Source organism: Hyaena hyaena, unplaced genomic scaffold (assembly GCF_003009895.1).
Source record: "Hyaena hyaena isolate Hyena2069 unplaced genomic scaffold, ASM300989v1 scaffold_150, whole genome shotgun sequence".
Taxonomy (NCBI): domain Eukaryota; kingdom Metazoa; phylum Chordata; class Mammalia; order Carnivora; family Hyaenidae; genus Hyaena; species Hyaena hyaena.
Window position 1 is genome coordinate 1,655,420 of NW_024080782.1, and position 27,658 is coordinate 1,683,077.

General features: G+C 36.3%; 1 protein-coding gene across 1 annotated transcript in view; it reads left to right on the forward strand.

Annotated features, from left to right (window-relative positions):
- RPRD1A (regulation of nuclear pre-mRNA domain containing 1A) overlaps positions 1-27,658 on the forward strand; it is a 72,688-nt gene that overhangs the window by 22,979 nt on the left and 22,051 nt on the right. Inside the window, exons 2-6 of the mRNA XM_039238887.1 lie at positions 5,783-5,912; positions 9,030-9,136; positions 9,216-9,313; positions 12,240-12,366; positions 12,475-12,650. Coding sequence (XP_039094818.1) covers positions 5,783-5,912; positions 9,030-9,136; positions 9,216-9,313; positions 12,240-12,366; positions 12,475-12,650 — 638 coding nt within the window. The remainder of the gene's footprint in view (positions 1-5,782; positions 5,913-9,029; positions 9,137-9,215; positions 9,314-12,239; positions 12,367-12,474; positions 12,651-27,658) is intronic.

The window sequence follows — 27,658 nt, forward strand, 5'->3', positions numbered from 1 at the left end:
TCAGTCACTTAAGCGTCCGACTTCAGCTCAGGTCATGATCTCATGTCAGGCTCTGCACTGACGGCCAGCTCAGAGCCTGGAGCCTGTTTCAGGTTCTGTGTCTCCCTCTCTCTGACCCTCCCCTGCTCGCTTGCTCGCTCGCGCGCGCTCTCTCTCTCGCTCTCTCTCAGAAGTAAATAAAACATTTTAAAAAATTAAAAAATATGGGGCACCTGGGTGGCTTAGTCGGTTAAGCGTCCGACTTTCGCTTAGGTCATGATCTCGCGGTTCGTGGGTTCGAGCCCCGCGTCGGGCTCTGTGCTGACTGCCAGCTCAGAGCCTGGAGCCTGTTTCAGTCTGTGACTCCCTCTCTCTCTGACCCTCCCCTGCTCATGCTGTCTCTCTCTCTCTCTCCTAGAAATAAATAAAACATAAAAAAAAAAAAAATTAAAAAATATGTTTAATTGGAGTAAGTGCTCCATAGGAAAGTATGGAGTACTCCAAGAGCATATCAGCATTGCCTAACCAGTATGTACTAGGTGGTCAAGGAAAACCAAAGAACCTGTTAGCTGAGGTCTAAAGAATGGGCAGGAGTTGGGGAAGTTAGAGGAGGAGTTCTTTTGGGCATGACGAGTAGTATAGAGGGCAGAGACAAACATTTTTGGGCCTTTGGTTCATATTAAGGACTTAAAATATTATCTGGAGAACAGTAGAAAATCTTTGAAGGATTTTAAAGCAAGGAATGGGCTGCCAAAAGTGTGTGAGGCATTGTGGTAGTGGTGCAGGAATACACTGGCCTTATTTATCCACCTCGTTTTTCACCCACCTCAGCTATTAAGCAGCCAGCTGCATCTGACTGAACTTGTGGTCCTGTTTGGGACAGGTAGAATCCATTCAGGAATCCCTGTGGATTATACAGTTTCTGTGGCAAAGACAATTAGTTTCTGCCATATAACCACCTATTTATCTATATGAACATGTCTTCTAGTCTGTAGTGATAATTAGTTTACCAGGGAAATAAATGAGGCTGTCCAACAGTGGGTAGTAAGTCTTTAATAGAATTTTATTTCAAAATAATGGCTTTTCTTCTTCTGATTTCTTTCTGTAAGACCTATAGTGATGCTCATTGTTGTGTGTGTGTGTGTGTGTGTGTGTGTGTGTGTGTGTGTGTATTCAGTTATTTTGTTTGTTTAGAAAGAAAACACAAGAGCAGGGGAGGGTCAGAGGGAGAGAGAATCTTAAGCAGGCTCCATGCTCAGTGTAATGCCCAGTGTGACCCCACAACCGTGGGAATATGGCTTGAGGCGAAGTCAAGTCTGATGTTCCACCCACTGGGCCACCCAGGCGTCCCTGTTTATTCAAGGTTTTTTTTTTTGCTGCTTCTCCCATTTAGAAGTCTGTCTCTGTGAAGAGTATTCTTGTGTTAATAGGTAACACAGTAAAATTTTAGCTTTTTGTTGTAATTATTGACGTTGTCATCTATGATTTTAAATTTCAATCCCCGTAAAAACATGGGTGATTAAATAGATTATTCTATTCTGCATTATATCAAAATGAACAGGTATATGGCTTGTACAGTATAAGAAAATAAGTGATCTTATTGGTTTCTGATTATGAATTAAGTAAAACTAAATTCTGAACTGATCATGAATTAGTGAAAGTAAGTGGAATTTATGTAGTCCTTTGACTAGTTAAATTTGTTTCATATTGTTTATCTAATAGCCCATACTCTTCTTTTTGAAGCTTTATAGTTGATCTTTCTTTTATTTGAATTATTTGAATTATTATGTAAGTCTTTCTTACTCGTGTGATGAACTGAACTTGTGTTGCCCTTTAGCAGATACGCTTAACATTTTAGGTAATATTATGTCCTCATATATTGGCCAGATTTTATTATTACAATGTATTTGTTTTGATGTACCTGTTTACATACAAGGTCCAAGGAAAAGGGGCTATACTTAATAACCACAATAGCTTAAAATTTATAGTTCAGACAGGTGAGATACAAGAAAATGGTTCCTCACAATATAAATATTGATCGGTCCTTAATTGCTTATACTTTATTGGTGCAAATATAGCAATACAGGCACATAGAGATACACTGGGATATAATATTGTATTTAAGATTGTTTCCAGTGTTGGTGTGATACATTATCAGAGAGAAGGAAGAGAACTTACATTTTTAGTGATGTGACCTATCATGTTCCAGTTTATATAGAACTTACAAGCTCTTGATTGAATAGGAAAGGTTATTTTTGATCCATGCCCAGCATGGGACACTATTTAAATTGAATGGAAGATTTGGAAAATAGGTGTTTTTATAAGGAACCCTGTGACAGTAAAAATAAAGGCAGTAACTAGGTCAGACTTGGTTGTAAGCCTTATTGCCAACAGTTTTTCTTTAAGGAATTATGAAATGGTTTGTTTGCTCTTCCTGTTAAATTTGTATACTTTAATAACAATTTATGACTCTGTTATTTTCAAGTTATCAAAATTCACTTGAAAATCATTTTTGTTATTTTCCTCTGGAATTGCTTATTTTGATTAGTTCCTTTATTATTTACTCTTTCATTTAAATGAAAGTAAATATTTTACTGAGAACTTGGAGAAGAGTATACGTTATAGCACTTTCTAGGTATGTCTCATATTTTAGACTGGGTTCCACAAGGGGGAAAAAATAAAAGTAATGTCCTGATATTTGTACCCCATACCAAATCCATGGTCCTTGTATAATTTGTTTTTGGAATACACTGGGAACTACAGTTTGGAATGTTGTGAATGTTTGCTTTAATGTATATCGTAGAAACTTTTCTGAATTAACTTTAAGAGGTGGTAGCCCGTGGATTAAAAAAAAAATACTGTAAAATACACATTTTTTAATTTGCTTAGTAAATAAAGTACACATAACAGAATTTACCATTGTAACCGTTTCTGAGTGTTTGGTTTATTGGTATTAAGAATATTTACACTGTTATGGGGCGCCTGGGTGGCTTAGTCGGTTAAGCGTCCGACTTTCGCTTAGGTCATGATCTCGCGGTTCGTGGGTTCGAGCCCCGCGTCGGGCTCTGTGCTGACTACCAGGTCAGAGCCTGAAGCCTGCTTCGGATTCTGTGTCTCCCTCTCTCTCTGACCCTCCCCTGCTCACGCTGTCTCTCTCTCTCTCTCCTAGAAATAAATAAAACATTAAAAAAAAAAAAAAAAAGAATATTTACACTGTTATGAAACCATCATCACCATCCATTTCCAAAACTGGAACTTTCATCTTACAAAGGGGAAACTCTATACCCATTAAACAGTAACCCTCTATGCCTTTCTTCCCCCAGCCCCTGGCAATCACCATTGTACTCTCTGTTTCTGAATTTAACTATTCTAGGTCCTTCATAGAGCTGGGCCATATAGTATTTGTCTTTTTGTGACTGGCTTGTTTCACTTAGCATAATATCCTCTAGGTTCATTCATGTTGTAGCCTGTGTCAGGATGTCCTTTGTTTTTTTAAGGCTGAGTAGTGGAGTATTCCATTTGTATGGATGTACCACATTTTGTTCATTTATCTGTCAGTGGATACTTGGGTTGCTTCTACCTTTTGCTGTTGTGAATAATGCTGCTAACATTTTAAAATATTTTGGTAGAGTTGCTACTTGATCTTTTCCAAAGGTAACATTCTCTTCCGTTTATAACTTAGTCATGAGAGACATAGCCCCAGTTATTAAGAGGGAGTGCTTAGGTGTTGGACTTTGGGTTCAATTCCTGGCTGATCCCTTCTTGGATATTTCACTGTGGGCAGTTAACTCTTTTGATGCCTATTTGTTAAACTGCCAAATGCAGGTAATAATGGTACCTCACATTCCTTGGATTAAATTAGGTATTAAATGTAAAGTATATGTTAAGTGCCTAGAGTAGTATGTAACACATTGTAAAAGTTTGATAAATGTTACTGTTATTTAGGAAAAGGAGCCCATTGGTTCAGGTACCCATTCAGAGTACTGCATATGGTCTCTCAATTAGGTAATAACAAATTTGAGTTTCTAAACTCATTTTGATGCTGAGAAGGCAGATACTTGGATTCAGTAATATTAACCTGTCCTTAGAGTGAGATTTTCTTTGGACAGGATTAGGTAAAAAGAGAGGGTTGATTATTGGGAAAGTTGACATTATTGTCATCTTCATGGGGAAAGGTTCTAGTATCTTAACCAGTTATACTGTATGGTTTATCTAACCAGACAGCCAAAAAAAAAAAAAATCAGAAGTTGGTCTTTGTTATTGTCATCTCTTCCATATCCCTATTCTCGTCCAAGACTTTCAAAAGCATAAAAAGTGGTAGGGCCACATCTTTAGATAGGCAAACAGGATTCTCCGGATAGCATAGATTTGTAAAGTCTGCTCCTCTCTGACTCAGTATTTTAGTTTCTCGTAAGAAGGTTGTGTCACTAGTTTCCCCTCAAGAAAGATGTGAACTCAGAAGTGGTTTTTAGTACATTGAATGCTTAAACTGAATACTCAGATCTAGAGGACCATATATAGCCTGCCTGTTTTGTCTTAAATCCAGAAAGTGGTCCACATTAATGGTGCACTGGATTATCAGTCCTGACCAGAAGTTTCCTCCATCGTTGAGTATGGATGCCACAAAGTACAGTTACTGAATATGACAGTACAACTTTGAATAATTTAGATTTAATTCTAATAAAATTATATTATGAAAATAGCCAGTGCAGAAGATTATGTTCAACTAACTAAATTTTACCCATATGTAAGACTCTTATTTGAGTCATATTCAATAATATCTCCTTAACCTTGTAACCAGGTTCTTTTTAGAAGTATGACTGCCCCTACAGAATATAGTGAGTAGGGACGTATTTTTGTCAAGATGAATTCAGTAATTTAAGGCCATGTAATCCAAAGCAGGAGAAAATCTAAACTGTCCATTTAGTCTCCCTAACATTTACTCCATTAGCTTGAGAAATATTTATAAACAAAAAATCCATAGTTAATTGAAGTGATGTTTCTTTTTAGCCTTTTACTTTTTATACTCTTGTTTCACGATAACTTAATGATCAACTTTAAAGTCAGCATGGGTATTAAAACAGTCAAATTCAAGATTTAGGATACCATTTTAATGGTACCAGTCATCATCTTATTTTATTTTATATTTTAAAAAATGTTTATTCTTGAGAGAGAGGGAGACAGAGCATGAGTGGGGGAGGGTCAGAGTGAGGGAGACACAGAATCTGAAGCAGACCCCAGGCTCCGAGCTTGTCACCAAGAGCCCAGCGTTGGGCTCGAATCCACGTATAATGAGATAATGCCTGAGCTGAAGTCAGATGCTTAAAGGACTGAGCCACCCAGGTGCCCCATCTTACTTTAAATAAGCTTTATTTCAGGTAGTGTTTAATAGTTTTAGCAAAATTTAGTACAGATAGAGTTACAGAGATGCATTTTTACAGAGATGAGGATTTAGTGTATAAAACTATTAATTTGGGAATCGTGATAAGACTAGACATCAAGGGTCAGTATTTTGGGCAGTTTGGTAAAAGTGCAAGGAAACAGATTAATTATTGACTATCTCTGCCTCTTGAGTCCTTTTTTCCTCACATGATTTGTCTCCAGAAATTACAGAAACCTAGTGAGTTAAAGAATTGTGACTTGGTAAGTTTGGTAGTAGAATAAGAAGCTAGAGTTGAACATGATACCTAAAGGTTGGTAGGCATGTTGTAGTTCTCAAAGTGCTTCGTTCAGATATTGAGAATGTTTATCTAAGTTAAATGAGGATATTTTAAGTAGATTTTTAAATTGTCTTATTTTTCAGCCAAACCAAACAGGAAGCTTACTTTTCTCTACCTAGCCAATGATGTCATTCAGAACAGCAAAAGGAAGGGGCCGGAGTTTACAAAAGATTTTGCACCAGTTATAGTGGAGGCTTTCAAACATGTTTCAAGGTATGGTGATTGTTTTGGGTACTAGGTAATGTTTTAAATGAATAGTATGTCCTTTTGTTAAAATTTGCTGTAAGCCATTCAAACAAAAAACAGGATGTATTTCTTTGAAATTTTTATTTGAAAAGACCGCTATAAATGGCATTTGTAAATGTGTTAAATACTTTCTATAAAGGAAAATGTTTGAACTGTCACAGATTGGTGGGCTTTTGGAGTATTTGAATTAACAACTTTCCTTTAAATGACCAGAAAAAGCAACTGCCTTTTAGAATGGACTTCATTAAGAATGATTGAGTATTAAATTGAAAATTTGTGTGCTTATAAAGCTATTCATTTTCCAACTAATATTTCTGGATAAACGTTGTACCCTTTACTTTCATATTGCATATAATTTAAAGGTTTTTTAGTGTTTGGGTATATATCATGATACTTTAAAGTGCTTTGGAAGTGTAGAATATTTATTTAGAATAATTATAAGCCTGAAGGTAAATGTTGGTGCTTTGGCTTATGCCCTTTTATAAAAATGCTTATTTCTAAACTTATGCAAATATTTGGTAGATTTCTGGCTAAACATTATTGGGGTAGATTGTTAAACCCATCTAAATTATAGAATTCAGTAGTAAGTGAAGATTTGTGTTGAATGATTTAAGGATGAAAATATGCTCACCACATGCCCAGAAACTTTAGTCATAGTGGATGCATTAAAAAAAATTACAGTGTATGAAATACTGCCATATGTTACTTTCTTAAATGAATATTATTTATCCTTCAATTTAGGTACTGTCTTTTACCATCTTTTCAGATGTTGATGTTTTTTATGACTTCAGTCCAAGGCCCTCTTCCTATGGTCATGTTCTTCACTTGACCTCTGGGTGATTTCATACACTGCATGTATTTAGTTATTACACACCCTAATAACTCTCGGTCTTACACTCCAGTCCAGATGTGTTTTGTTTTATTTATTTTTTGAGTTTATTTAGTTTTGAGAGAGAGAGAAAGAGACAGAGAGCTATCAGGGTGGGGACAGAAGGAGACGCAGAATCTGAAGCAGGATCCAGGCTCTGTGCTGAGCTGTCAGCACAGAGCTCGATGTGGGGCTCAAACTCATGAACTGTGAGATCTAGACCAGAGCCAAAATTGGACACTTAACTGACTGAGCCACCCAGGAGCCACTGGATGTGTTTTGTTTTAGACCTGTATGTCTAAATTGCCTAATGAATTTCTAGTCATATGCTTCCAGACATCTCAAGTGCACTGTCTCATATTGAATTCATGTCATTGCTCCCTGTCAGACTTGCTTCTCCTCCAGGCTTCACTCTCCCAGTGGATGGCAACTCCATTTATTTGGATGCCCATATGAGAAACTAGGTGTCATCTTTAACTTTCTTTGATAGAATGATTTCTAGTGTATCACATTCTCCTTTCTCTTTCATTCTCCTTATCCATGTAGTTTATATAGTTCCCACAGTTCTTTAGATTTTCTCCATTCTTATTTCTATAACGTCATTTCTGTATAATTGCAAGAACCTCTAGTATTGTGTACTCCATTTAGGAAACTAGCCGTAGTTGCAGAGCTGATCATAACACTCCCTTGCCTTTGAGTTCTCGAAATAACTTGATCCCAGAGATCAAGTCTGAAGTCCTTAGCAGGACTTAAGGTGATGCTTCATGGCCCTGTCTACATCTTCAGACACCTGTCTCACATTACTTCCACCCATACACTTTATAGTCCACAGTTTAAACTAACTGAACGTCTTTTAGTTCTTTCTACCTTAAGGCTTTATATATGTTGCCTCTCCCAAGGAATTCAATAAAATATTTTTTGACTGCCTACTCTGTGCTAGGCCCTGAGGATACGGTAGTGAACAACATAAAGTTGTGTCCTAATGGAGCTTACATTTCAGTGGATGATAAAAGTAATAACTATGGATGGATGAGTATATATTATGCCAGCAGATAAGTATTGTGAAGAAGCAAATTAAGGATTGAATTAGAGGGTATGACTGTGCTCATGAGAACTGTATCTCATGACATAAAAAATGACTATTTTGGAGGGGTGGCATTTGAAAGAAAGGATGAAATGAGCCACCTGAGCATCTAGAAGGCAAGGATTCTAGGTAGAGGGAATACTTGGCAGAGATAATGATACAGATGTGTGCTGGGCATGTTTGAGCATCAGCAAGGAGATCTGTATGGCAGAAGATGTTTGGGGAATCGGGACTGAGAAGTAGTCAGAAAGCAGAACATGTCTACCTTGTGGTCCCAGATAAGGATTTTGGTTTTATTCTTGGTATGATTGATACCTCTTAACGGATTGAAGAGCATTATCATTTGATTTACAATAGTAGAGCATAGAGTGAAGAGTAAGAGCCAAGGAGACCAATGAGAAGACCTTAAAAATCCAGGAAAGAGGTAATAACAGCTCAGTCTACAGTGGTAGTGATGAAGGCAGTAGGAAGTGGTTGGGAGTAGTCTGTTTGCCACTTCCCCTGTTGTTCCAGTCAACAGATCTCAAATATCACTTGCTCACATACCTTTTCTAATCTCTCGAACTGGGCCAGATCTCTGCATTATGCTTCTCTTTAATACTTTGTTCTTTTTTGTGCCACTGCCATAAAAGCTCCATTTGTATCTCCAGTGTCAAAGATAGTGCCTTGATCAATAAATATTTGTTAAATAAATTTAAAAATCACCCATTTGAAATCTTCTTAGCCTCATATTCAGTCCCCATTAGGTTAGGAGCATCTGCTCTGTAAATACCTGATAGCCAGTATAAGAACTTTTTTTGTAATTTTTTGTTTAATAAGATGTCCAGGCATGCCTAACTGGCTTAGTTGGCAAAACATGTGACTGTTGATCTCAGGGTTGTAAGTTTGAGCCCTATGTTGGGTGTAGAGATTACTTAAAAATGAAATCTTAAAAACATGTCTGTAAGCTTTTAAAGGAACCTGGGAATATGCCTGTCTTGATTACTTCACCCCAGAACTTCTGGTCACATAGTTGTGCTCAGTAAAAATTTGGACAGCTTTTTCTTAGGGAATGAAAGTCTGACTGTATTTTAAATCACCATTACCTTTTCAGTAGCGCTATTAATTGTTAATATTTTTATTTTTTCTTTAGTGAGACTGATGAAAGTTGTAAGAAGCACCTTGGAAGGGTATTATCTATTTGGGAAGAAAGGTCTGTTTATGAGAATGATGTATTAGAACAACTTAAGCAAGCCCTGTGTAAGTGTGTAATCTTTTATCATGATCTCTCCATTAAAATGTTTTCTTTCCTTAAAACTTGGATGTTCTTTTAATTCAGATGGCGATAAGAAGCCTAGGAAGCGAACTTATGAACAGATAAAGGTGGATGAAAATGAAAACTGTTCCTCTCTGGGATCTCCGAGTGAACCACCACAGGTAGAAGTTTTTCTCTTTTAAGAGAGTTGTGTTGCTGTTACTTCATGTGGCCACTGAGCTTTATTAATTTTGATGTTTTACTAATATAAATGGATTTTTATTATAATTGTGAGGCAAGAAAGAAACTGAATATCTCTTATTTTCTGATTAACAAATTGTTTATGTTTAATGTAGTATATGTTTTATATTAGGTAGTTATATTTTACATCAAAAGAGGATATCTGATTGCTAAGTATGAATAGGTCTGGTGAGATATCCGCCTCTTAAATAGTTTCCTTTTAAAAAAATAAAACATTGTATGATAAGACCATTTTGTATGATTTAAGTACACTGAAAATGCCATTCTTAAACATTGCCCTTTGAGTATTTTTGCTTTCAAACATGTAAAAATAAGTGTTATAATAACAAGCATACATTCATACAGTTCTGTGTAACTATATAGAACCACAGTTCCATGGTAAAATAAGATAGATTAGAGTTATTATCATAATACCCCATGTCCTCTCAGGTTGGTACAGTATAGCATTCCTTAGCCATCAAATGATTCCAGAAAAACATTTTTAACTTTTAATTATGTGGGCATTGAGTGTTAAAGCTTCCTCCTTCTATGTTTCAAACATATAGGAGGGACAGATAAAATTTTAAAGGAGAAAATGAAGACATAGCCATACTCATAAAACAAGGTAAATATCTTCGTGGGCTAGAAATGGTACAGAAGCACAATTCAATATGTGGGCCAGAGTCTGGTTCTTGCTGAGCTTTGGTCAGGAAACAGACATGGCTTTCCAGAAATAAGTATTCTGTAGGGTAGTAAGAACTCACAGTGCTCCCTGGGAGTTGGAGGACTGGACCTGAATTCACTGCATGAAACAAGAGGCTGGTTGAAATTCTTTCCCCAATGAAAGGAACTTGAAAGAAAGATAAAACCAATCACTGCCTAGAACTTTGGGTGTATATTCATATTAGTACTGGGGAGGCAGAAAGAATCTGACCAAGGTGCTCAGCTAGGAACTGAACGAAACTACCTGTTCACTCATTGACACGAGGTGCTGCAGCCCATATGATCACCAGGGACAAGAGCTTGAATAAAAAAGTAGTAAGAACATAATGTTTTAAACAACCAAATGTTAAGGTTTATATTTTTTGCTATTTGGTAGTAATTCAAGACAAAGCACTTTGTGCTAAAAGGGCTTTTTATGATTCCATGAATATTATTTTATCTGAGTTTTAGATACAGGGTCTGATCCTCTTATTCTCCCTGATGACAGAGTAACCCCAGTTATACTTCTTAGGACTATCTAGTACTTAAATAAACCGCTGTTGCTTTTCATTTTACGATGACTATGTTCAGATTAGTTGTACTGCTTAATTCTCAGTGGTTCAGCTTTGTAGTTACCATTTTATTTATGTCATTCTTTATAAGAATGGCTAAAATTTCTCTTTGTAGGATCCACTTGAACTCATTTCATTCTCTTTTATTAGAAAGTTGTAGGCTAGTGTTGTTTTCAGACAACTTTCCTTTTTTATCTGATCCTTGACCCAGCACTAGAAACTTAGAATAAATTCATGTGGGGATGTGAACATGAGATGAAAGCATGCATCAGGACCATAAAGCCAGATGACTTTTCAGAACTTCAGAAAGTTTTAGAACTTCTAGAACTGATTAAGAAATGACAATATAAACATTAATTGGGGCACCATGAGAAAAAAGCTTCATGATACTCATCATTGCTCTTAAGCTTACTTTTATTTGTAGGGGGGATGTATCTTAAAACAAAATTATTTTGTAAAATATTAGAATTTTAAAAACATAGTAATAAATTAAAATCTTATGTGGATAGTATATTTCTTATTAGGTTCCATTCATTGTTATCATGTTGGATCACTTACTATGTATGTGCTAGATCCCAGTGATAACAGTTTTTTTGGTCAGCAACTATATGTCAGTGTCATCTTAATGTATTCACAAAATTGGTTATGTCCTGTATTTTTCAAATATGTGTGTAATTTTCTACTGTTCTAGGAACTAGTCTTAGAGATTTGAAAAAAATAAAAATTAAAAAAAATAAAAAAGTAAAATAAGGAGGTGGGTGGGGATGGAGACCAGTAAAAATAAAATTTTTTGTTTTTCTTTGGAATAAATTTATAAACATTATGAATTGTGAAATTACCAGCAAATACTTGCCCTTTCCTCCTAATAGTATCTGATATGTAATCAAGTAATACATTTTAATGATAAATATTTTAATGATAACATAATTTTTACCTTGGTTAAGTGTTATAGAAGTATTAGATAGGCATCAGATATATGGAATTTTGTGATCTCTTAATGATCTTATTAACACACTGTAGAATAGTTGAAGATAACCATATTTGAACATATTCCAAAACTACATTGCTCTTGTGCTTCAGTTACATCATTTAGAAATAGAATCTGTGAGACTCTTCTCTGTTGTAGTAGAACATGATTTGTATCTCCCTTCCCCCAGTATCCAATTTACTTTTAAAAATTCTCGTGTATAATGATAATATAATGAATATGTCATATGTAAAACTTATATTGTTTAGGTTGAAGTTATAGCATGCTTTCCCTTCTTCCACTGCATGTATTTGGCATATAAATCAACCATGTCACTTTCAGAGCCCAATAATGATTTTTACACCGTCTCTGGCACTTGAGTATGACTTCCTCAAAGCTGAAGGCCATGTCTTATTTTAGTTTCCAATTTATATATTCCCAGTACCTAACAAAGTATAGTTTCTTTTCCTTAATAAATAAAAGAAATGGACTATCTTTAAAAGCAGTTTATATTTGAAACTTAGAACAAGTATATAGCTCATAAAGATAAAGGAATATGAAATAAAATTTAGGTCTTTTGTATTTAAGTTTCATTTATTTTGGTTCTAAAGCTGTGTAACTTTTTAGACTCTAGATCTTGTTAGAGCATTACAAGATCTAGAGAATGCAGCTTCAGGTGATGCAGCAGTTCATCAGAGGATAGCGTCTTTGCCTGTTGAAGTCCAAGAAGTATCCCTACTAGATAAAATAACAGGTAAGAAAAGAAAATGTGATCTAGAACTTTTTGGAAGTCAGGGTGAGGGAATGGCATATGGCATTGTTTTTGTTGTGTAGTAATTCTATTATTCTGTACTTTTCTTAGATAAAGAATCTGGAGAAAGGCTCTCTAAAATGGTAGAGGATGCTTGTATGTTGCTGGCAGATTACAATGGCAGATTGGCGGCTGAAATAGATGATAGGAAGCAGCTAACTCGAATGTTAGCAGATTTTCTTCGTTGTCAAAAGGAAGCCCTTGCAGAGAAAGAGCATAAATTGGAAGTGCGTAACCTTTTCCTTCTTTAGTCCTTATTTGTTTAATTTAGTTTTGGGTAGGAATTTCAAAATATTTCTGTTTTCATACATTTTGCATTTTTTAAAGACAGTGGCCCACGTAAGCTACTCCTTGCAGGAATGAGCTTCTTTCTACTTGAACCAAATCAACCTGAGTAAACTTAGAAATGTGGAATTACGGAAACTGGATGCTTTTTAAAATTATTCATGTGAAATCCCAGTAATAGTAATCCATCATAAGAATTTAAACTCTTATCTTCAGGAACAAAACTAATGGGAAAGTAGCAGTTAGTATAAAGCCTGATGTCATCTACAGTAAATTATGGTTGGATTTATTGAATTCCTGTTCTGAGTACATGCAGGCTTAGGTATACAATTAAGAAATAAAAACAGTTTTTTGGCATAGAATTTGTTGGGGGTATGCTAGTCCCCCTCTCCCAGTCCCTGAACAGTTCATCAGTTTTGTTCAAGAAGTCAGTTTTCAAGTTACTATTTTGTTCCATCCCTGATTCTGATGCTTAAAATATTCCCACCTCACTACTGGCTCATATACACCCTTAAGTAGAAAGTCATTGCTCCTTTAAATTAATTGGTGGTTGATAACTATTGATGAATCTGGAGGTGCAGCTTGAAGAAAGAAACATTCTCATATTTTCTTTGAGCAGAGTAGCTGTTGTCGGGTAGATGGGCCAGATTTGTTTTTGTTTTGTTTTTTGTTTTTAAGAATCTTTGACTAGTTCTTGTTTAAATTGTTTATTGCTGTAGCAATTTCTTATTCTAATACAATGTAATAGAATTTCTAACTTGTTTGGATCCCTTTATTTAAACAGTTCTCTGTAAATTTGTAGGTCTGTTAGGATACTGCCTCAGTTAAGTTGCTTTTAATAGTGTTTAGTTCTTGTTTTAGCAGTCTTTATGCCAAAGAGGATTGATTGTCCCTTCTGCTTGTGAGACCTGCTGTTTGATCAAGAGCTCTCCCACTCCAAATTCTCAGCTCTTAGTTAGCATTAGCCCTTTTCAATTTGGAGCAAAGTTGTTGGCACCATGCTCTATCTTTAGAAAAGTTTCCCAACTGTATATGGTAAGGAAAAGGTAAAAAATTTTGAAAAGATATATATGATATTTAACTTGCCAGTTTTGATCTTGTGATGCAACTTCAGTCGTAAACATATTTTTACTTGTTTTATTGTTAGCAGAATTAAGGGTAAGTAATGTTATGCAATTCTTGTCTTTAGTCTTTTGGTATGGTTTCTTTAACTTCTATTGAGCTTCTGTTGCAGGTATTGGACATGGGCGTATCTTCTAACGATGTCATCATCATTAGCATATTCTTCCTGCTAAAAATAAATATCAAACACCAAAGCCTGTATTGTCTCATGTTTTTGAAGATTGAAACTTGGTTTTTCTACTGTACGCTACTTTTTCACTTAAGTTGGTTATTTATTACTGGTTACAAAAATAGAATTTATGTTTGAAATGTAAGTGTAGGAATAGATCAGATGTCACCCTCCAGTTCCCTCTTTTCCCAGTTCTTTTCAGCTAGATTGCATAGTTAGTTATAGGTTTCAATGAGGATGATGATAGTAATAATAACATTTATTGTGTGTCAGGTACTATTGTAAACATGTCACATCTGTCAGTTCATTTAATCCTACATAGCAGGAAGAATTATCCCCATTTTACAGGTTAAGAAACTGAGGCACAGGGAAATTACATAACTTGCCCAAGGTCACAGAGAGGTAGTAAATTGTTAAGAACCTGGGGACTCTGCCTCCAAAAGACACATTTGCTTCCAGGTTTTACTTAAAGAAGTGTAAGATCACAGCAAAAGCTAAAACCCTATCGAATTCTTTCTGCTTCCTCCCTTCTCAGATGTAATTACTGTCTTAAAGTGTTCCAGGAACATTTTTGTTTTCCAGCATGGATATTATCGTACTAAAAAGAGACCACCTAAATTATGCTAAACATTTTTCTATAAGTAAAAAAAATTTAGATTTCTAATAAATCAGGAAGTCATTCCACCGAACTCTTTGTAAATTATCATCTATAACTAAGTAATTCCCTTCTTAAAAGATTATGGAAGTGATTTTAGATATTTAGACATTTTTTGTATCAAGTAGGTGGCATCACTTTGAAGTTGAGACAGAGAGGTCAAGATTTATACTTGCCATGTAAACTGTGATATCATCAAATAGTTTTCATTTATCTGCATCTTAGAACATCAACTGTTATTGACCAGGTATTGATGAGTTACGGGTTTTTGGTTTTTTTTTTTATTTAAATAGAACAAAAAATTTAAAGTATCAGTTCAAGGATTGTCAATTTCATATTTTTTAAGGGGGTTGCTATTAAAGCATTTGTAATGAAAACATGAAGTGTTTTTTAAAATTTTGGAAATTTATGAATCATTTTTGAAACTTGTGACTGACTATAGCTGGTTATTAAGCAGATAACTGTCTAAATGGACTATTAATCTAACTTGTATTTATAAAATCCATGCCTTAGATTGCCGTAGAACTCATATTTCACCATTTAGAATTAGAAGTTGAAATTATTGCATAAACTTTTGTTCACCTAGCTTATTTTGGAAGGCATTCATGGATAGGGAACTTAAAGTGACATTTTTATTTTGATACTGTTGAAGAGAGAAAAATACAGAGATCAGAAATTCTTTCACATTCAGTAAGGTAATGTCTTTGATGCTCAATTTTGGATACTTTAGTAATACAGTCCATATAAGACAACATGCTTTTATCAAATCTCTATCTGTGTTGTACACTGACAGTATGCTAGGATTCTATAGAAAATTAATTGTCTAGCTTATGGAGTAGTTTCACTAGAAAATTGGAAATCACAATTTGATGGCTCTTAAGTTATAGTCCTGAGGTCTAGAAGTCAGGATGGGAAAACTGTCATAAAGGACTCTGTTTATCTTTTGCAGTCTTATATCAGTATATTCATAGGTCAATTTTTTAAATGAGGCATAATATTGTATGAATGTTGTTTGGTTTATTTAAGTCTGTTCCTCTTCTCATGGCATCATATTGCAGCCACTGAGTTGCTTTTATTAGTTTTGTGCATTATACGTAGTGCTGCAGAGAACATCCTGGTGATACAGGCTTGTATAGTTGTGCATGTATATCTGTGGGATTGATTCTCAGAAGCAGAGTAAACTATCTGGGTCCAAGGGAATGTATGTTTAAGTGTGGACAGTATACTCAAGCCTACCAAAGGGTTCTCACTTTTTATTTTTATTTTTTAAATTTTTATTTTTTGTGCTACATCTGTGTTTGTGTGTGTGTGTGTGAGAGAGAGAGAGAGAAAATATAGTTGATGCACTGTGTGTGTATTAGTTTCAGGTGTAAAGATTTTGCCTTTTTTATTTTAATGTTTGTTTATTTTTGAGAGAGAGAGAAAGACTGTGAGTGGGGGAAGGGCAGACAGAGGGGGAGACAGTTCGAAGCCAACTTCAGGCTCTGAACTGTCACCACAGAGCTGGATGTGGGGCATGAACTTGTGAACCTGGAGATCATGACCTGAGCTGAAGTCGGATGCTTAACCACCTGAGTCATCCAGGTGCTCCAGGTTCTGCCTTTTTAAACTCTGTATGAGTACATCTTTCCTGTGTAACCTTGCCCTTACTGAATATCAGTAATCTTTTAAATTTTTGCATATCGGATACTTTAAACATTATATTTTTGTTCACTCAGATTGGTCATCTTTTAAAAATATTTATTGTCCTGGTGCCTGGGTGGCTCAGTTGGATGAGCGCCTGACTCCTGATTTCAGGATCATGAGTTCAAGTCCCACAGTGGGCATTAAGGTGTGTTGGACATGAAGTCTACTTAAAAAAAATTACTAGCTCTTTTCTTTCTTTTTTTTTAAATATTTTATTTATTTTTGAGAGAGAGATAGAGACAGCATGAGCAGGGGAGCGTCATAGAGAGAGGGAGACACAGAATCCAAAGCAGACTCCAGGCCCTGAGCTAGCTGTCAGCACAGAGCCCGACGTGGGGCTCGAACCCATGAACTGTGAGGTTATGACCTGAGCTGAAGTCGGACGCTCAACCGACTGAGCCACCCAGGCGCCCCTAGCTCTTTTATTTCTATTTCAATTCCCTATATCCTTTGACTACTTTTCTCATTCGTTCTAAGTTTATATGTTAACATTTGTCTTTATAGATCTTGGGCTTTCTGGATATAGTTAAGGTGGTCTTCTCAATTTATTACTTACTATAAAAATACTGTGCTATTTTTGTTTTTTTCCCTAATATTTTTTTTTTTAAATGTTTTATTTATTTCTAGGAGAGAGAGAGAGAGAGACAGCGTGAGCAGGGGAGGGTCAGAGAGAGAGGGAGTCACAGACTGAAACAGGCTCCAGGCTCTGAGCTGGCAGTCAGCACAGAGCCCGACGCGGGGCTCGAACCCACGAACCGCGAGATCATGACCTAAGCGAAAGTCGGACGCTTAACCGACTAAGCCACCCAGGTGCCCCTCCCTAATATTTTTATCCATTAGGATTTTTTATTTATGATGTGACCTTGGGACCTAATTGGAAGTGATAGTAAATGTCCCTTGTCATGTATTGATGATTAATCAATGACTGTCTTTATTATGTTATGAAGAGCCATTTCTGTTATACTTAATTCCTGTATATGTGTGTGTACACATGGGAATGTAGTCCCTTTTTTATTCTACTGGCCCATTTGTCTTACCCACCTTTAATTATGCAGATTTTTGTTTGTATTATTTTTCATATTATTTGTGTCTGCAATTTGAATAATGATTATTGTATGTATAAATTTTTACTTCCCACCTTATACATATTTAATAGCTTTCATACTTGATATTTCTCATGACATTTTGCTAACTAGATTATTTCTTTATTTGGACTTTTCCCTGTGTCTGAATGTACTGTTTACTTTTGTTGTCTCTCCCCTCTATCTGCTAGATGGTATTTTCCTGGATTTTCAAATGTATTTAATTTCATAAAACTTTATTTTCTCAGGCACCTAGGTGACTCAGTTGGTTAAGTGTCTGACTCTTGATTTTGGCTCAGGTCATGATCTCAAGGTTTGTAGGATGAGCCCCTGATGCTTAACTGACTGAACCACCCAGGTGCCCCTAATTTTCTTTTTTTTTTTTTTAACTTTTTAATGTGTTATTTATTTCTGAGAGAGAGAGGGAGACACAGCATGAGCAGGGGAGGGTCAGAGAGAGAGGGAGATACAGAATCCGAAGCAGGCTCCAGGCTCTGAGCTAGCTGTCAGCACAGAGCCCGATGCGGGGCTCGAACCCACGAATCGTGAGATCATGACCTGAGCCGAAGTCAGACGCTTTACTGACTGAGCCACCCAGGTCCCCCCCTAATTTTCATTTTTAAAATGCATAAGATAAATTTTGTTTTGCCTGAGATCTTTATTATTTGTTTGTTTATTTATTTTGAGAAAGAGAGTGAGCAGGTGGAGGGGCCGAGAGAGGGAGAATCCCAAGCAGTCTCCGCATTGTCGGCACAGACCCCAGTGTAGGGCTCAAATTTCATGAACTGTGAGATCATAACCTAAGCCAAAATTAAGAGTTGGACACTTAAGCAACTGAGCCATGAGCCACCCAGGTGCCCTTTCCTTAGACATTTAATGATTAGAAATTTCTAATATCACCTCTCTCACTATAAAATAGTACTGAAAATTTATAAATAATTTTGCTGGAGGTGTTATCTGCATGAGCTCTTTGATGGTTATCAAATTTCAAATATTATTAAGGGTATAGTGGTAAGAATATGGAGAAATGAGGAATCTTTCATTTGTAGCTCAGTTATTTCCTACATTTTATTCTTTTTCCATTGAACTACTGACTTAGTTAAAATTTAGGAGTAATTTGATAAGATGGAGCTATATGGCTTTTTCAAAGAAGCAGACATTACTAATTCCTTAATGGTTTCTTATATTATTTTTTGAGATCTACTAAGTGTAAGCTTTTTATGGTTAATTTATCTGTTTTTCAAGAATCATAAATGTAACCATTTTTTTGTTGATGATGTAAGTAATCTATTTTCATCATAGGAAAAAAGCTATGTGAGCAAAAGACTTAGCTCTGTGTTTTAGCTCCATGTAGTTTGCATACTGTTCTTTTCATGTAATCTGTATATGATTTATGCCACTGTTTGCTTTTTTAATGAATGGGTGTATTATAATTTAACCGCTACATGTTGACTATTTAAGTGTTTCAGTTGCGTTGATACTGTTATAAACAGTATTGCAGTGAACATCTCTTAATATATTCTACTCCTGCATATTGTCTTCTGTGATAAAGTCCTAAAGATGAAATTGCTGATTCATGCTAAAGACTTGGCACACGGTACCAGTCTTGATTCATGCTAAAGACTTGGCACACGGTACCAGTCTTTTAGTAAGGTTGTATTAGATCATTGTCTATGATGATCCCCAAATATTATCTATGGGTCTTCTCTTCTGGACCACTCATTTTCTCTAGAAAAAAATATATCAAATTTACTGGGTAGATAACATAGGGCATCTGTTTTCAGAACAATGCCTTACTTGTATCTGTGATTTGCATCGTTAAGTGCAGATTTTGGCTTGGTTTCTCCCTCCCGTCTTTTGGCTCTATGGGACAAGAGTTTTAACAGACATGATGTAAAGATTTTCAGTTAACCTTTACTGTCAACCTTAAAACTCACCATTACATTTCAAGGAGCTTGGTTCCACAAAGTCCTGAGCCTCTCTAAAAGTTCCTCAGGATGAATTATATCACTGTTGGTCATTATTCCTTGTTCTAGTTTTTTCTATCTTCCAAAAGTTTCTTGACAGCTGTATACTATGGTTCCCTTTTCTCTGTTCCTGTGGGTTTCTGCCTTTATAAATTGTTTTATTATTTTAGTGGCTTTCTGGGAGGGAGTAGAGATAAATACAAGTTCAGTTTATTACAAAAATGGAAGACCTTTGTGTTAAATAGAACTATGATATGCATGTTTTGTAACTTTTGCCTAACTTCCTTTCTCTGAGTGTTACAGTACATTGCCTAGACTGTTAACTGATCTTGTTCCTTCTCTTAATGTCCTACTCTACTGCAGCTGGCTTACCTTTTAAGAAGAAATCAGATATTCTCATACCCCTGTTTAAAATTCCAGTGATTCCCATTATACTTTTAGATGTTATTTTAAACTCCATACATGGATTGTGCGATCACTAGTCTTGAGTTTCCATTTAACCTCATCTTGGACCATCTCAGCAACATCCATTTTACTCTTAAATTAGGTGAAGAATTTTCTCACATCAGGGTTTCTGCCTTGCTAATTGCTAACAGAGTAACTGGAATACTCTACCAGTTCTTACTTAACTGGTTCCCTTTTTCATTTAGATTTATGTTCCTCTGATGCCTTCCGGAGTGAGTCCTTCACTGTTCCTTTCATTTGATTTCACCTACCCTTTCTCCTGTCTTTTTCCCCGTCCACTTTATTACACTGTCTTTTCTTTTGGCTTTATTTATTATTTTTCCTTCATGGTACATATCACTGTTTGAAAATGTAAAACTTTGTATATGTGCTTTAGTTATCATCTATACCTGCCATTAGAATGTGAGCTCTGTGAGAGGAGGAACTTTGTTTTTCATTTTTATTGCCATATCCTAAGTGCTTGGAGTAGTACCTTTCTCCTGGTAGGCACTGAGGTGTTTTTGTTGAATGAGTAGTAAATGATTCAAATGAGGAATGAGTGGATACATTACACAAATGTAATTTGCAAGAAGTATGTAAATCTTTATATTTTAAATTGGTTATTTTGTAATTAAATCAGAAAAGAATGATGCTTTAATAAAAATGATTAAAGAGGGGCGCCTGGGTGGCTCAGTCCGTCTAGCGTCCAACTTCATTCAGCTCAGGTCATGATCTCACCATTAGTGGGTTCAATCCCCATGTCGGGCTCTGTGCTGACAGCTAGCTCAAAACCTGGAGCCTGCTTCAGATTCTGTATCTCCCTCTGTCTCTGATCCTTCCTTGCTCACGCGGTCTCTGTCTCTCAGAAATAAATAAAACATTTAAAAAAATTTTTTTAAATAAAAATAAAAAGTGGACAATGTGTTCAAGGACCGTACCTTCTAGAACCGCAGCTGAGCATTTGGAACAAAGGAATGAATGGCCATTTTGAAATTGTAAAATTATTTAACCAACTTGCCCTTTTTTCCCTTCATTTGACTAACATGTTAACAGTATGTTAGAAAGCATAAGAAATGACCAATTCTCAGCAGCAAATAAGCACTGAATTTATGAGTTACAGTGCCACCTGTGGAAGAACTGGAACCACAAATGAAATCAGAGTCCTTAAGCCAGTGTTCTTTGTTTTTACATGAAAAAGAAAGGCTTTAAGCTGTAATTGCCTTCTGCTTGTTCAGTCATTAAAGGAATAGAACTGATAATAATAATACCCTTTGAGAGGCATTGCGATTAAAGAATTTATGCCTAGAAAGCAATTAGCACCCGGCCTGAAAGCAAAGTAAATGCTAGTTAACTGATAAATTCTATTGTTACTGAAGCTGCTGAGAATTATTAGGAGATAGGTGAAAAGTAGGCTGGAACCAAATTATGGACAGCATTGAAGGTCAGGTTGAGCTGATGGTTGTAACAGTAAAGGATGGAGAGGAGTGGTGGCATTGGCAGGGTTTGAAAGCCTGATGGAAGTTGCTGAGTGGATTACAATGGGGAGAAATTTGCAATATGGAAACCAGATAGAGCATAATTTAAAAGTTTTATATTGTGGATAATGCAGTCCTGAACCATACTTGGTGATGGCACTGAGAAAATAAAGGGATGGGCAGTCATGGGAACAATTGAATCATAATTTGTTAATTGGGTCTGAGGGTAGAGAGGTAGACGGAATCAGTGATAAATGAAATTTTGAATACCATGGGGCAGTTGACTCTGGCATTGACTAAAAATACTAAAAGTAAGGGACTAGTTTTGGTGGAGAGGAGGATTTGTTTTATGTAGGTTAAATTTTTTAACTTTTTCACTTATTTTTATTGTGCAGTGAAGTACATTATTTTTATTTTTTGCTTTTTGTTTTTAATGTTTTATTTATTTCTGAGAGAGAGAAAGCATGATCAGGGGAGGGTCAAAGAGAGAGGGAGATAGAGAATCTGAAGCAGGCTCCAGGCTCTGAGCCAGCTGTCAGCACAGAGCCCGACATGGGGCTTGAACCCACTAACGGTGAGATCATGACCTGAGCCGAAGTCAGACGTTTCACTGTCTGAGCCACCCAGGCTCCTCTCCCCAGCTTTATTGAGGTAACTTGACATATGAGTGAATTAAGGGTTTGTGGGGTTTTTTTTCTTTTTTAAAAAATTGAAATATAGTTGACAGAGTTTTTCTAGTTGTAAAAGTAGTACGTGTTCCTCATAGTTTAGAAACCATAAGCACACACAGATACCACCTAAAATCTTAATACCTCCTAAAGAACCATTGAAAAGATTTGGGAGATGGAATCAAAATGTATGTATGCTACTTTACACATTGTCTTTTTTACACATTTACAGTAAACATTTCCTCATGATTATATTCTCACTTTAGTATCTAAAATGAAGTATTTCTTTAACCAGCTATTTGTTGTTTAGCATTTGTTTTTTCCAGTTTCTTGTTATTGAAAACCATTGTTTTAAATAACCTTTTAGGTAACTCCTTGCTTATTTGTGACAATTTTTTTCTTTTTTTTAACGTTTATTTATTTTTGACAAACAGAAAGAGAGCATGACTGGGGGAGGGGCAGAGAGAAAGGGAGACAGAATCCAAAGCAGGCTCCTGGCTCTGAGCTGTCAGCACAGAGCCCAACGCAGGACTCAAACCCATGAACCATGAGTTGATGGCCTGAGCTGAAGTTGGATCCTTAACCTACTGAGCCACCCAGGTGCCACGATAATTTTTTCATCAATTCCTTGATGTAGGGGGAAAAAGTGAAAGTAGTGAGGTAAAGTGGTTTTCATGCTCAGTCTATTAGAATTTAAGAAAACAAAATGGTGACAAAGGGAGGTGGAAGTGGAGATACCTCAACTGTGTATTATTGATATAAATTCATAATGACACAACCTGTGTGAAGACAGTTGGTAATAAGTATCAGAAACCCGTATTTTAATGAGCACTGGGTGTTACATGGAAACCAACTTGACAAACTATTAAAAAAAAGAAATGGCACATTATAGAACTAGGAAAAAAAAAACCGTATTTTATATAATGATTTTTTTTCTGCTCTTTTCCCTTTATCAGATCATTTAAATTGCATAATGCTCTAAAAGTATCTACTTAGGGTAAATTCTGGGAGCCATTAAAGTGATGGTATATTTTTTGTTTTTGTGTTTTAACAGATTGTGGTTTGGGCGCCGAGGTGGCTCAATTGTTAAAGTGTCTGATTCTTCAGCTCTGGCCATGATCTCGTGGTTCCTGAATTTGAGCTTAGCTCTAATAGTGTCTCCCCCTGTCTCTGCTCCTCTCTATCTCAAAATAAATTTAAAAACTTAAATTGTAAAATACACATAAAACTGACCATCTTAACTATTTGAGAAAAATTTTAAGTTTTATTTTTTGAGAGAGAGTGTGTCCAGGGAGGGAGAGAAAGATCTTCAGCAAGCTACCATGCCCTGGGGGAAGCCTGATGGTGGAGCTTGATGTCATGACTGTGAGGTCTTGACCTGAGCCAAAATCAAGAGTCAAGGATGTTTAACCCACCGAACCATCCAGGTGCTGTGACCGTCTTACCCATTTTCAAGTGTATGCTTCAGTAGTGTGTAGAACATTCTCGGTGCTGTGCAACCCATCTCCAGAACTCTTTCATCTTGCAAACTAAAACTCCATACCCATTAAGCAACTCCTCATTCCCTCCTGTGCCCAGTCCTGACAACCACCATTCTTTCTGACTGAATTTCACTAGGTACCTAATATAAGTAGAATCACACACTGTCTTTTTGTGATTGGCTTACGTCACTGAGCATAATGCACTCAAAGTTTATTAGTGTGGTAATGTGTGCCAAAATTTTCTTCCTTTTTAAGGCTGAATAATACTCCATGGTTGTATATACCACATTTTGTTTTCCCATGTGTCTGTTGGATACTTGGGTTAATTCCACTTTATTGCTGTTTTGAATAATGCTGCTGTGAACATGGGTTTCTAGCACATATCTATTTTGAGTCCTTGTTTTCAAGTCTTTTGGGTTTATACCCAGAAATGGGATTGCTGGATTATATGGCAGTTAATCCTATTTTCAGATTTTTTGAGAAACTGATGTACCATAACATACCATCCATAACAGCTGTACCATTTTATGTTCCTACCAAAAATGCACCAGGCTCTAATTTCCTCACATCCTTGACCACACTTTTTACTTTTGTTTTTGTCAATGTAGCTACCCTAATTGGTTGGCTATTTGTTTTTCATCTTTGAGAAATGTCTGTTCCAAGTCCTTTGTCTATTTTTTATTTTATTTTATTTTTCCTTTGTTCTCTAACTGGACTGTTTCATTGTTGTTATAAATAGAGGAGATATATATATATAGTGTAAGGTTGACGATACTTGTTATTAGAGTTTGGAGATTATTTAATCCACCAGTGCTAGAAATTATTCTAGAACATTTTCCAAAACATACTCTCTACTTGAATGTTTCTGATGTAAAGGAAACACACTGTTTTGAGAGCAGTCTTTTCCATTTTCGGGAAGACTGCTAGAACATACATACTTTTTATTTTAACATTTTCACTAATGTATTTGCTCAAATATATATATGTGTTTGTGTGTACGTACACACACATTTATGCATTGGGGAAAATGGAAAATACAAAAATCCAGAATGGAAGATAAAAACCAAAATCTGCTATTGATATTGAAAATGCATAATTAAATGCCCCTTATTCTCTTCTCTTTTTATAGATCCAGTTTTGTTAATAGGATCTTAGATCTTTTTATTGATGTGTAAGGAATCCTATTTTTTAGTGTTACTGCCATTATTCATGTATTATTTGTCTTTAAAAATTTACATGAACAGTTATTTCAGTCAACTATGTCAAAATAAAGGACAGGGTATAGCAGTTGTGAAGAGTAACATAGAGTCCTTGCATGTCTGAGAATGGCTTTTCCTTTCTGCTCACCCATCGGTGACTGCTTGGCTGAATGTAGAATTCTTGGATCATGTCTTTGCTTTTTTTCTTTTGGCCTAGTTAATGAATTTTTCTTTTCTCTTTCACATTTAACACTTTACCTACACATATATAGGATATTGATATGTTGTTAATTTTGACTGCTGTTTGAGGAGTGCCTGGGTGGCTCAGTTGGTTGGGCATCCTGCTTTGGCTCAGGTTATGATCTCAAAGTTCATGAGTTCAAGCCCCACATCAGGCTTTTGCTTCAGATTCTCTTGTCTCCATCTCTCTGCCCCCCCCATAAATAAACATTAAAAAATTTAATTTTGCTTGATGTTCCGTTTAATTGCAAAGATTTAAGTTGCCTTTTATTTTTGCTTCTGAATTTTTTATGGTTTTTCCTTTTTTTAAATTAAAAAAAATTTTTTTTAATGTTTATTTTTGAGAGAAGGGGAGTGGGGGATAGGCAGAGAGAGAGAGAGAGGGAGATACAGGATCCGAAGCAGGCTCCAGGCTCGGAGCTGTCAGCACAGAGCTCAATGTGGGGCTTGAACCCATGAACTCTGAGAACCCATGAACCTGAGCCGAAGTTGGATGCCCAAGTGACTGAGCCACCCAGGTGCCCCTCTCCTTAACTTATGTGTATATTGAGTATTCTGAATTTTGACTTCATGTTTATCTTTTCTTATTTTTCCTCCTGTCTATAATCTTCCCTTAATATTTTTCTTGAGTGTTTAAAACAATGATTTTTTTTTTTTTTTTAGTGTTTATTTTTGAGAGAGAGAGACACACACACAGAGTACAAGTAGGGGAGGGTCAGAGAGTGGGATATACAGAATCTGAAGCAGGCTCCAGGCTCTGAGCCATCAGCAGAGAGCCTGACACAGGCTCAAACTCACAAACAGTGAGATCAGACCTGAGCCAAAGTCAGATGCTTAACCAACTGAGCCACTCAGGTGCCCCATGCCTTGTGTTTTTGTAAAAAGTTCATTTTTGAGAGAGAGAGCAAGTGCCTGTGTGCAAGCTGGGGAGGGACAGAGAGAGAGAGAGAGGATCTGAAGCTTACTCTGCACAGACAGCTCAGAGCCTCATGGTGGGCTCAAGCTCACAAATAGTGAGGTTATAACCTGAGCCAAAGTCAGATACTTAACTGACTGAGCCACTCAGAAGCTCCAAACTTTTATTTTAATGGGGGCGGGGGGGGGGTAGGCAGAGGAAGAGAGAGAGAGACTCCTAAGCAGGCTCCACGCTCAGTGCAGAGCCTGATGTGGGGCTTGATCCCATGACCCCAGGATCACAAACTGAGCCAAAATAAGAATTGTGAACTCAACTGACTGAGCCACGCAGGTGCCCCTTTCCTTGATTTTTTTGTTGTATTCTTCCTTACAGCCTGCTTGTCTGATGTTGAGAGTGGACATTGTTTTCTCATTTTTATGGGACTCTTGAAACAAAGGGATTTGTTACAGCTTTTATTTGGACAGTTTACAGATTCTCCAGTTCTGGGACAAGTCAAAAGGAAATCAGAGGAGATGGTAGTTCCAGTTTTGAGTTTGACAAGTCAGCCCAGATCTGGCTGAAACCCTGCCTCTGTTTTGCCAGGACACCAACTGCAGCATTCAGTGCTGATTTGGTTATTGCGGTCCCTGAATCGTCGTGGTACTATGAGTCCCAGCAGGCACAGGTGCCCACAGTGTTGAAGTGACCCACAGGAGAGTCAAGTATGATTTCCTAACGACTGTAGAATAGTTATGCCTCCAATAGCTAGATACAATCTGCAGTAATGTTTGCACCTATTTAATGTAAATGTAAAGTATTAATTAGAAACTAGTTTTCATAAACCTTAAATGTGGTTTTTGTTGTTGTTTATCTTTTTTTTTTTTTCTGCAATAAGTGCTTAAAGCATTTGCTCTGCCTGGTTTTACATTACTTTTTCTAATCCATGGGTTTAGGAATCATGCAAGTTAATATTTGAATGTGTTTGTCTGATGAATGTAATGAGCTCTGAGAAAGAATCTAAGCATCATTTCAGTAAACAACATATGTAACTACAGTTAAGACCTATAATGTGTCTTTATATATTTTATTTTTAAAATAAAGAATATTTGGGGTGTGTGGGTGGCTCAGTCAGTTAAGCGTCCAACTTCGGCTCAGGTCACGATCTTGCAGTTCGTGGGTTCGAGCCCCGCGTCGGGTTCTGTGCTGGCAGCTCAGAGCCTATAGCCTGTTTCAGTTTCTGTGTCCCCCTCCCCCCTCACCCACCTCACCCTGCTCATGCTCTGTCTCTCTCTGTCTCAAAAATAAACTATAAAAAAATTAAAAATAAAGAATACTTAAGGTCCAGTAAATAGTTTTTTTTTACTATAGCATAAACTATGGTATTTATTTCTGCTGTGTGTAAGCTTTACTTCTAAGCTCTAAAGTAATTTTTTTTATGAAGTGTAATATTTTTGACAATGTAGCATTGGCATTTTTTGATCATGTTAACTTGGGGACTACTTCAAACCTCTTTATTTTCTTTTAAGTTTATTTTGAAAGAGAGGTGGGGAGAGGGGCAGAGAGAATTCCAAGCAGGGTCTGTGCTGTTAGTGTAGAGTCTGATGCAAAGTTCCATCCCACAAACTGTGAGATCATGACCCAAGCCAAAGTCAAGAGTTTTTGGATGGCTTAAACCGACTGAGCCACTTAGGAACCCCCAAACCTGTTTATTTTTTTTTAAATATCAGCTATTCTTGAAGCTGTTCATCAGATTCTTGTAAAATTATTTTTTTTAATGTGTCTACTGAGTCAGTGTTTCAGCTTACAGAATTTAAAAAAAAATTTTTTAATGTTTAATTTCGAAAGAGACAGAGTGCGAGTGGGGGAG